Genomic DNA, 12,004 nt, shown 5'->3' on the forward strand with positions numbered 1-12,004 from the left:
GGCCTCTCTTTGCTGTGTAACAAACTTTTAGTGTTCCAATGGCCTATACTACAATACCAATGGTGGCTCCAGGATTCGGACCTTCTAATAAGTAAATGGCGATAGATCTGCAGTTAAAATATTGTCTCATTTGCTATGTACAAGACTTAAGTGTGAGTAAACATAAGTAGTAGAGGCTGTTTACCAAAGATTAGTTAATTAGTCCTCATGTCTTGCTAACAACTCCACGCACAACCTTCTTGGGAGATCTACCAACAGAATTCCATGGTGCACACCTCTGTGCCAACAGAGAGAACACCAGCATGTTGATACTGCTAATAAGTAGCACGTGCTTTGAATGTGATAGGGGCACCCTCTTCTCATGATTGGGCATTGAGAACCATCAGGTCCCAATAAAGTTATCTTTGGATGGCCACCCAAGTTAGTTTTATTTGAGGAGTTGTGCAAAATCTCCTAGGTTGACAAGTTTGTTCGCTAAGTACGGGCATCTTGAATGCTGCTAAGCATTTTGCCCTTGCTTAATGTGTCCAAAATGAGCTATTTTGTCCGTATTAACACCACAGCATGGGATAAACATCTGAAGTCCCATGATTACCTAACTCATACTAGACTCGACATTGGAATGACAATAACTGCATCCTGGTAATTTTGGCTTGGATCTGCTGACACTTCTGTATTCTGAGAGTACTTATTTTTGTTTGAAACTTCGTATTGCTGAATGCTTTATAAAAAATGTTCTCTGAAAATAAAATTAAAAATAGTTTTAGTATTGGAGCCCTATTTTTTAGTTCCCCGGGAACTGTTTTTTATTTATTTATTTTTTTTAGAATTCTTGCAAATGTTTGTAAAATTGTTTGTTTGGTAATGGAAGTGGACTTAGGGAAAAAAAAAAAGAAGAAGAAATTTCTCGAAAATGTTTCACAGAGAATAAAACATTTTCTCGTGTCTCCCTACCACCTTCCTTGAGGTTCACAAGACAAATGCATATCCATGCACATCTCTTTGTACACCCAATGTCCTTTTTAGGACTACTACAATAGGAATTCTGTTTGATTGGGTCAATATTTCTTCCCCTTTAATTGCATAGGAAGCCTTTCATATTTCGGGACAGAATATGCCTTGCTTGAATAATCATAATGGCTTTTCCTGGAGTACTGCATATCCGATTTCTCTTTCTCATTTTCATCCATTTTATGATTGCTTTAAGCACCACTAAAACCCATCAGTGAATATTTCTCCATGGCTGTCCGGTTTGGCCAAATCTGGCCGAAGTGCCGTACGTTACTGGTTCATCGTTGCTTCGTGTCATGTACCGTGCAATATAATTATCCATCGGCCACTCTAACCTGATTCAAAGTGTGGATATATTCATTCCTATTTTTCCATACCAACGCAATGCAAGTATATCACCCTGATGCCTTGATGGGACAACAGCTATTTACGCCAACATTTAATATGTTTGTGTCATTATTGACACTGCCAACTTTTTGTTATTGTTGGGTTTAATTTGGTAATTCAATAGTTTAAACATTTTTTATTATATTTTCCATCGTTTTTTCAGCAGCAAAATGGAGCATCACTTAGTTATTTGTATTTTTGTAGTCCTTGCGTTTTGTATTTTATATTTTAAACTTGATTTTTTTGCCCATTTTTTATTTGTGTTGATGCGAAAATCTTCGCGACTTAGGACGATGGCGTTTACCTGCAAAACAATGGAATGTCATCTCGAATGGCACTGATGGGGTGCCGACCGAGGACCCTCTGACGATCAAATTAGTACTTGGAATCGTATAACAAAAAAGTCATTATGTATTCAATGTTTAGGGGTTTTTTCTCATACCTCATTAATTGTCACACGATGTATTTTCGGGATCAGGTTGGTTACACAAATGTCGATCAGGAATATTTTAATTAGATGGATCGTGATCTTCATTCACCAACTGAATGACAGAGTCGTCATCATATTTACCTCCTGCATTTTTGGATTTGAAAAAGGAACTCCGCGGTTATCTTGGTTGGTCATCTTCAAATTATTTTATCCTCATCAATTTGCAACTCTGATTTGTCGTGTGTGTGTGTGTGTGTGAGAGAGAGAGAGAGAGAGAGAGAGAGAGAGAGAGAGTGTTCCTTGCCATTGATCTTGTATTCTGGTCATACCCCAATCTAGCACTTTTCCAAGAATTACCAACTTGCCACATCGGCTCAACCTTGAGGTGAGTCTTATCTGATGGCTCCTATACGACCTATATAGACAAGAATGGACACAAGACATGAACATGGTTCGGATAACGAGGACATTACAATATGAAAAATATTTATATTTTTTCTATTTTTGGAGACAATATATAATGTTGATTATTTCGTCTAATTCCTATATGTAGAATCATATAACTTGGAAGATGGAGCCAGTGTTGTTAAATGCGCGCCTGGGCGTGCGCCTATGCTCGAGGGGCAGGTCTAGCGCCTATTGTCATCTCAGGCGCACTGATGTTTACTAGGCGTGCGCCTTGGTTGCGTCTCATCCTATTTGTCAAGCGCGCCTCATTTTTTTATTTTTATTTTTTTATTTTTAAAATGAGTATTCTATTTCTTTAGCCAAAAAGGGTACTATTGACCAAATAAGAACGCCTAAGCGTATGAGAGAATGAACTTTTGTTCAAAAGAATAAACAAATAAGAAAGCCCAAGAGTCAAAGTGTCAACCGAACGTAGAAAGAGTGAGATTGTGAGACGAACGACGAAGCCCTAATTGTAGAGATGAACCACGAAGCCATGTCAGTTCTTTCTTGTTCTTCTCTCTCTTCTCCTCTACTCCTCTCTTCTCATCGTTGTTTACTTCTCTCTTCTCTTAGTCTAGTTCTCTTTTCTCCGTCTCCTTTTTCTTTTTTTGGTTCTGTTTTTTCTCTTTTTTCTTCTTTAACACACTCTCTCTCTTCATCTACTGTCTTTTTTTTCTTTTTCTTTCTTTCTTTTTTTTTTTTTTTTTTCCTTTCCTTTTCTTGTTAACAGTTTGTTTTTTGGTTAATTTATTTCTTTTTGTGCTCTATTTTGCCTTTCAAAAAAAGCAAATTATGTTTTGCCTTTCAAAAAAGCAAATTATGTTTTGCCGTTCAAGAAAACAAATTTGTGCTCTGTTTTATGGTTCTTGAATGCTTATATGGTTGATGGATTTACTTTTTTAGATATGATATTAATTTTTAGAATATTGATACTACATATGAGTTATGAATGCTTTTATGGTAGTTTAAAATTTCAATTGTGTGCCTCACTTCACTCAGGCGCGCGCGCCTAGGCTCCAAGGGACCTCTAGCACTTTGGTGCGCCTTGAGCCTTTAATAACACTGGATGTAGCTCAGTAAATATCTCGGGTTGCTATCTACTACTATTTTTCTCTTGTTATATGTTATCTCTGTACAACTTCTCCATATTAGGATTGTTTCTTGCTTACAGTTTTTCTATATTTTACTTCCTTACTTTTTTGCACCTTTATCTGCCTGCCTCTGTACCAACAGTGGCATTCGTCCTGTTGGATACCATCAAAAAAAAAAAAAAAAAAATGGCGGTCATCTCATCCAAGTAACTTTTCACAACATTTATTATGTCTCAAATGAACATCACAGGACGGATATTTCTTTAAACTAGTTGTAACTTTATCCTAGTTGTTTAGGAGACAAATGCTATTCAGATATTTATTGATATGTACTTATTAAAAAAAAATACTTGCCGATACGTATTGATATTTTTTAAACACTTAAGCCCGCCCTCAAGAAAAGTATATTTGCATACTGAACCTGTGAATGGGTATTAGTTCACAGGTGTATTTTTGTCCTCAAAGAAAGTGCAAGAAACTTAAAAATTGTGGAACATTTTATCCCGTCTCTTTGTATATAAGAGAACTCAAAGTTGTTAACAACAACCACTCCCCCCCCCCCCGGGGGGGGGGGGGGGGGGGGGGGCCCTGCGCGCGCACACACCCCCACCAATTATCAAGTACGGTAATGGACTAACTGGGGTTAAGATCAGCACAAATTAGCCAAAACCATCCAGCACAACTTGAGCTCCTGTGTATCACAGTTCAGGCCAATTTCAGACTTCTTTAACCTAAAGAAGTAATATGTTACGTATATGGATACAATTTAAATGAAATCAAGGATCGTCTCTTCTTTTAATAAAGATATAGTTGTCAAAGAAATCATTTAAGTATGTAATACTTTTAATTAGTGTTGGGTTCGGCGTTGGGCTTTAGTTAAGGGGACCTCATTCTATATCAAATTCGGTTTTGGCTCATATTTGTGGTTGAACCTGAACCAGACATCAGGCAGCCATCCTAGATTATGGATCCACTTGACCGAGCTTGGCAATTCTTGCTTCAGTAAGTTCCACTGGTTTCAATGCTTATAAGATTTTGCATAGCTTGTCTACCTCCTTTAGTGAGGATCTTTAAGCTTATTTTTCAAATAAGCACCTGCTATTATCCACTCTTTTTCTTTTTCTTTTTCTTTTTCTTTTCTTTTTTTTTTTTTTTTTTTCTTTCCGATGTTTACTTATGCTGTATGTTATTGTGCTTTGATTAACCTACTTAATTGTTCTTTTTAAGATTTTTTGATTTTGTCTAACTAAAGCTAATCTGCAGTTGGGAAACTTTTCAACCTGTGGGTGATCTTCTCCCTCAACCTGAATGGACTGCATGGGACCAAACTGTTGAGTATTGTGCGTTTGCCTATCACCAATACATTGTCATATCTTCCTTGCGACCACAATATAGATACTTAGGAGATGTAGCAATTCCGCATGCGACTGGGGCAGTCTGGCACCGGAGACAATTGTTTGTGGCGACACCAACTACCATCGAGTAAGTTATGGTCACCAAACATGGACTCATTTTTATTTATTTATTTATTTTTTTTCATCACTTAAATTTCTTCCATAAAACATGTGTGTTGTCTTCATCATTTCCTATTCCCTCTTACCCTCTTGATAATATAATATGATTGTTTTTTTTGCCATTATGTGGATATATTTGTTTTTCTTTTACAACAATTTTCCGAATTGAAGATTCTTTACCAGAAGAGAATTGTTTGGTAAAACAGATGAGCACTTGCATTGATTAATAAATTAATACAAAAGTATATTACTTATAAAAAAAAATAAATAAATAAATTAACACAAAAGTATATGAAAATTGTGAAAGACATACTCAGAACTTCGGGAGAAGTTAAAATCGAAGCAGTAGATCATGATATAATGATTTCAATCATAACATCCGTTGTGCTGTGTTTTTTCAGGTGTGTTTTTGTGGATGCTGGGGTTGCACCTATTGATTTAGAAACAAAAAGGAGAAAAGAAGAAATGAGACTCAAAGAAGCACAGGCAAAAGCTGTAGCAGAGCATGGAGAGTTGGCACTAATCGCAGTTGATGGTCCACAAAATGATAAAAATGATAGGATTTCATTGAGACCCCCAATGCTACAGGTGATAACTACTGTTATATTTCAAAATATATTGTGAACTTTCTATTGGCATAGATGGAAAAGTGGAATTGAATGTTGCCTTTTGCTTTCTAGAGGGTTTTGTGATATTATTCTAGGTATTTGTTTACTTGACCCGACGGGATTGAGATTTGTACTTTCTATCTTGGAAACTTGGTTTACTTATACGATGATAATATTTTAGAAATAGTGACGAAGATTTATGCTTTCTCTGTTCAAATAGGACAAGTAATTTTAATGTTTTAATTTCGTATCGAAACTGTATGCTCAAGCTTGCAAACAATCACTGTGTTTTTTTACTAGAATGGAATTGAACATATTTTTACAAGCTGCATTTAGCTGAAATCTTGGCAGACTAAAGTGAATTCTATTTGACCATCTGTTAGGGAAATGGATATTTTTAAAAATTAGAAGAGGGCTTTTCATCTTTGGACCTTGATTCATCTCTAGAAGCTAGTTTAATGCAAGAATTAGATGATGTTCATCAAATAGAGTTACGAAACTTAAATAGAGACTTGACTAAACCTCACAACTCTCCACAAAAGTGAATGTTCTCACTTATAGAAGCTTGATCTACAATCCTTAGCCCTCCTTCTTCCTTGTAGGTGGACTGGTCTTTAGGAATCACCAATATTCCTCCATGAATGACATTTGATGCATAGCTTGTGGGAGCTTAGAAGATGAGTACACTCAAACCCTAATTGTAGAGAGAGAGAGTATTTAGTTTCACACTCTAATGGTGCCTAAAAGCTTACTAATGATACATGTCATACATGTATATATAGACGCAAGGAGTGGAACTAACAACTCTCAAATCTCTACAAATAAAAGTGATAACTCCAATCCTTATGGGCCTCCAATATCAAGTTGAGGCTATTGGTGAGAATTCTTTGGGCTTACTATTCTCTTGATTATAATGAATTAATAATTGTTGATCCGGTCTAACAACCATGAATCCAATTCAATTAATTCATGAATTTATTTCTACTGCACTAAACGAAATTAATTGACCTCCAATTAAATAGTAAATAACCATTAAATCAATGTTTCACTTTGACCCCTCTATGCATAATTAGTTATCGGATAATTAAAGCCATCAATCCAATCGCACAATTAATATATTTATTTTGGTTTCTTGATTCTTTCCTGGCTTGATCACAATAAAATATTTATTTGACAAAAAAAATAATTTAGTAAATAAATATATATCAAAACTATTTTGTCCAAAACACGCGAAGGCCTTCGAATTTACTTTGTGATCAACCATAATCAATACAAAGTAAATACAAGTAGCAATGATGCAAATATTGAGAATATAACTCTCTAACTATTAATTGCATAATTACCCAAAGTGCCGGTCATGGGATCACATGAGATTTGTCGATCAAATCAGAGTAATTATTACCCCCTCTGTCCCAAAATACATGTATTACTTAGGGAATTTAACTTTTTATGGTAGTGGAGTTTTAATAGTTTTTTATTGTATTGATAAGAGTGAAGTTTCAAAAATGCCCTTGTTAAAAGGCAAAATAGTGCTCCGTAATTAGTGCACTTGTTTACTTAAAAAGATAGTTTGGGAATGTTATAAAAAATAGTACATCCAATTTTGGAATTGGACATGGTTTTTGGGACATCCCAAAATAGAAAGATGGACAAGTATTTTGGGACGGAGGGAGTAATTAAGAAAATAGTATATTTCTCTCATGCTTAAGAGTCGAATGCCATGACGATGATAGGAATCAATTGCATATGATGGCTCTGGCAATATATCTCAACCCATTGTGTATCCGGTTCAAGTCTTAGTTAATTAAGAGTCCATCCTTAATTACCAACTATGAATTATTTATGAACGATATTTATATTCTTGTATTGATCGCCATCACATACATATAAATATCTCTTGCAATCAAGTGAACACATTCAATTCCATAATGAATCGAAACATAATACATTTGCATTCACCAATTTTATAAAGTATAAATATCATTTCGGATTAACGCAAGGAACATGTGTCTCTACTATCCAAATAAGAATTCGCTATACCAGGGTGTACAGATCCCAACCCCTTCATGTCATGTGGCACTTCCATTATCATATTGAAACTTTGTATCAGCAGCGTCATGATTGTTCAACTTCTAGTGAGCGTGAAGGTCTCGAAGGAAACAAAAAATAATATCTAAAGTTCTTTAGAATCTGTTGATTAAATTGAGATGCTCATTCATGCATTTTTGGCATTTTTAGGCAACCTCTGTAATTATTATTATTATTTCTTCAAACATTTTATCTTGAATTTTACCGGTTGGTCAAAGAGTTTTGCACTAATTAAATTGTTAATTTTTTTTGCAGTCACACTAGTCATGTAATTAGGAAGCATTGCCTTGTTTTCTTTTATATGAACTATTTCCTTTTTCAGGTGGTGAGATTAGCTTCATTTCAGCATGCTCCTTCTGTGCCACCCTTTTTGATGCCTAAACAGTCAAAAGTCAATGGGGATGATTCAGCAATGCCAAAAGAGATGGATGAAAGAAGAGTTAATGAGGTGGCTGTTGGAGGTGGAGGGGTGTCGGTGGCAGTTACTCGTTTTCCGGCAGAGCAGAAACGTCCAGTTGGACCTCTCATAGTAGTGGGTGTTAGAGATGGAGTTCTTTGGCTAATTGATAGGTAATTAGCTACTTAAGTTTTTGAGAACCCAACAATTTTAATACTGAAAGAAAAAAAACAACAGGTTATTCCTTAAAGTTGCTTTCTATTGACAAGTGCATCCTCTTTGGCCATGGCTTTGGAAAGAAAGATAAAAACTTAACTTCACACGAAAAAATGTTCTTGAAGTTGTTCATATATTTTTAGAAATATTGTATGGTTGTTGTTCTTTTAGGTAATTAATGATGTTTCTCAAGTTAAAATTTCTTATCAAGGTATGTTTGGCAGTATAACCTTTTACTTTTGTACATCTTCTCTTCTCATGAAATATTAATTTTTTTGCTATGTAAATTGCCATGTTGTTACCACATTCTCATTGTGGAACTAATGGTGATTCTTCTCATGCATTATGGAACTTCTGACGTTACACAGTCTCCAATCTTTCATAAATGGATAATTTGCTCTGGATCTGATCCGGTATTCCAGATTTGAAAAAGGAAAAATCAATCTGCAACAATCCGAATTTGGTTAATCCTATTAGTAACCGATCAACTTTGGATTTAGTTTATCCGATGCGATAATGATTCAATCCGATTGAAAAAAAAAAAAAAAAAAAAAAATACATGAATATATGTTTGTCTGTGTGTTCAGCATCTTTAATAACTGAATATGAAGTATTAAACGATTACGATCAAACAATTATTAAAGTTATGGATTTTTTCTCAATTCTTTATGTATCATTCTTGCCTAAATTATTAAATTTTAAATTTGATTATTTAATGTCATGAAATTATGTATTCTTTTTCAATTGTTATTGTTCATTAAGTCTTGTCAGATTGGAGATTTATTACTTACAAGTTCGGATCAGCAATGTATTTGATCCATCGGATTACCGAATCAGATTAGTGAATTCTTTTATAAGACCTCTCTAAAGCTTTTTCTTTCTTTATTATTTTTTTAGTTTCATGAAGTACCAAATACATTTTTTTTTTTTTTGTACTGATATTTTTTGAATGGCTGTGTTGACAACCCTAAATGCTTCTATGAGCAATTCTACACCCAAAGGATATATATATATATCATGTTACACATGCCTGCATATTCCATAGATACATGAACTACCTGAATAACAGTGCTGTAAATTTCAATATAGAGAACACGCAAATAGAAACACATAGTTGCCTGGTTTCATGTTCACATCAAAGTGGGCCACTCTGTCCATTAGTCACATGCTAGATAATTTAATACAATTTATTTGGACTCTTTGGATGCTACAAAGAAGGATTTTATTTTTTAACTTTTAGTCCTCAGGACGATGATCTGCCTGTGTTCAAACCTGAAAAGTCCTAATGCTCATGAGAACTTCTTGAGTTTTCACGCTCATCATTATCATCATCATCCTTGCCTTAACCCCGTATGAATGGTCAACTGAATGGGGTTGGCCACATGAATTCTCTTTTTCCATTGTATTCTCTCCTCTCATATTTAACTTCTTAAAATCATTTCTAATGATTTCATCCCATGTGGATTTTGGGCTCCCTCTCTGCCTCCTACCCTCCATGCAAACTAACTTTCCTCTTCTCACCGGTGCATCTATAGGTCTTCTGTGTATGTGTCCATACCGCCTAAGTCTGCTCTCTCTAATCTTATTACTAATAGATGCCACACCTAATTTCTCTCTCACATTTTGGTTTGTAACCCTATCTTTTCTAGCAACTCCTATCAGCCATTTTTAACATTCTCATTTCCGCTAATTGAATTCATTGTTCTTGCTTCTTTTTTAAAGCCCAACACTCTGCACCATTAAAAGTGGCTGGCCTAATAACAGTTCTATAAAAATTTCCTTTTAGTTTATATGGCATTTGTTTGTCTCATAAAACGCCACTAGCTTGCCTCCACCAGTTTTCACGCTCTTTTCTTTCCTTTTTTTTTCTTTCTTTCTTTTGTTATTGTTTTTCGTTTTTTTTTTTTTTGTTTTGGATAGATGGGGGTTGTGTTGCAACCTGTTTTCTTTGTCATCGCAATGATCATGCCTTGACTTAAATTTTATTTATAATAATCAATTCCTACATAATGTTATAGTAGCTTAGAACTTAGAAGAATTATTCATTGATTCTTGATTTTTCTCTTATAGGTATATGTGCGCTCATGCAATATCCCTCAGCCATCCTGGTATTCGTTGCCGGTGTCTTGCTGCCTATGGAGATGCTGTTAGTGCTGTAAAATGGTATACTTTTCAATCTATTGATTTCTCAGTAATATAATTTTAGCTGTATACTGTATGTACTCTAAATGGTACCTTTTCATGCAGGGCAAGTAGGCTTGGTAGAGAACATCATGATGACTTGGCGCAGTTTATGCTCGGGATGGGATATGCTACTGAGGCTCTTCATTTACCTGGAATATCTAAGAGGTTTGTGTGCATAATTTCATTTGCTGGAAACTCTCCCGGGTTTACATTATGCACGTGTTCAGGGTTGGTTATATGTATCCATAGACATTAGTAAAGAAAACCATTATCTAGTGTAATGATCCCCGTCAACTGACGATGTTGGGGAGTAGACTGGGCACAAACCTAACCGTTCGTTTATTTGCACATAGTGGCTGCCATAAGGCTCAAACTTGGTTCTCATGTTTGACAGATTGTGCTTTTATGATGCAAATCATTAAGGGTACTCTAGTCAAGATTGAGGCAGTCAATGGTGCCTTGAAGAAAAGTCAAATCAAAGAGTCATTCTAGTTTTTGGGTAGTAATTAATTAAGCTTTGGAATTACTAAGTATTCTTTTTTTTGATAAGTAAGATTTTATTAAAAACACTCAAAAGGGGAGCGGAACCTAGAGAAACACAAGAGCCACAAGGCGCCTTAAACCTTCAAAGAGCCCAAAAAAAACAATAATCTCCTCAATAGATCTATAATCTTTCCTTGAAACCCAACAAAAAAGAGTGGAAATAATAGAGAACTTAAGCGTAGAAATAGGTTTCTTCTTTCCATCAAAATATCTCCTATTTCGCTCCAGCCAAATGCACCACCAAATACAAAGAGACGTAGCCCTCCAAGCATCCTGAATGAGAACCCCAACAGAGACACCTCTCCAAGCCTCAATCAACCCTCTAGAGGAGCAAGGCATAACCCAATGGATCCCAAATAATCCAAGCATCAAATCCCAACAGTCTCTGGCCATGCTGCAGTGCAAAAGAAGGTGATCAACTGTCTCCTCATCACACAAGCACATATAACAATGATTGACCACCACCTGATTCCTCCTCAAATTATCCCGAGTTAAAATCTTGCCTGGGACAGAAGTCCAAGCGAAAAAGGCTACCTTAAGGGGGGGCCTTAGATGGCCAAATAGATTTCCATGGGAAAGGGCCTCCAGAATCACTCGAAAGGCACCTAAAAAAGGACCTAACCTCGAAACGACCCTGAGAGTTAGGATCCCAAAGTCAACAATCCGAATCCCCAACTGTGATCACCTGGCGATACAGAACTTCCAAGAAACAAGTAACATCCTCAATCTCCCAGTCCTGAAAGTGTCTCCTAAACTGAACATCCCAAGTCAGTCTCCCGTTATCAAGGTGATAACAGTTAACCACCATGGCCTGTCTGTAAGAAGCGATCCTATAGAACCGTGGGAAAGCGAGAGCAAGAGGAAGCTCCCCACACCATAGATCCTCTCAAAATCTGATCCTCCTACCATCCTTGATCCGAAAGCGAACATGCTTGCAAAAATCATCCAACCCCCTCCGAATGAAAGTCCAAACCCCCACCCCCCTAGGACCATGCATCTCAGCAGAGCACCACCCACCACTGCTCTCCCCAAACTTGCTTACTAAGTATTCACTTAGGAAAGTTGTTAAAATTGCTATTAAAACT

General features: G+C 36.0%; 1 protein-coding gene across 1 annotated transcript in view; it reads left to right on the forward strand.

The window, feature by feature from the left end:
* LOC132299510 (uncharacterized) overlaps nt 1–12,004 on the forward strand; it is a 33,502-nt gene that overhangs the window by 16,326 nt on the left and 5,172 nt on the right. The window contains exons 14-18 of the mRNA XM_059796191.1: nt 4,633–4,851; nt 5,285–5,471; nt 7,902–8,149; nt 10,263–10,355; nt 10,440–10,541. Coding sequence (XP_059652174.1) covers nt 4,633–4,851; nt 5,285–5,471; nt 7,902–8,149; nt 10,263–10,355; nt 10,440–10,541 — 849 coding nt within the window. The remainder of the gene's footprint in view (nt 1–4,632; nt 4,852–5,284; nt 5,472–7,901; nt 8,150–10,262; nt 10,356–10,439; nt 10,542–12,004) is intronic.

This window comes from Cornus florida, unplaced genomic scaffold (assembly GCF_030987335.1).
Source record: "Cornus florida cultivar Cherokee Brave unplaced genomic scaffold, ASM3098733v1 CherokeeBrave_3.0.0_Hap2_Chr03, whole genome shotgun sequence".
Taxonomy (NCBI): domain Eukaryota; kingdom Viridiplantae; phylum Streptophyta; class Magnoliopsida; order Cornales; family Cornaceae; genus Cornus; species Cornus florida.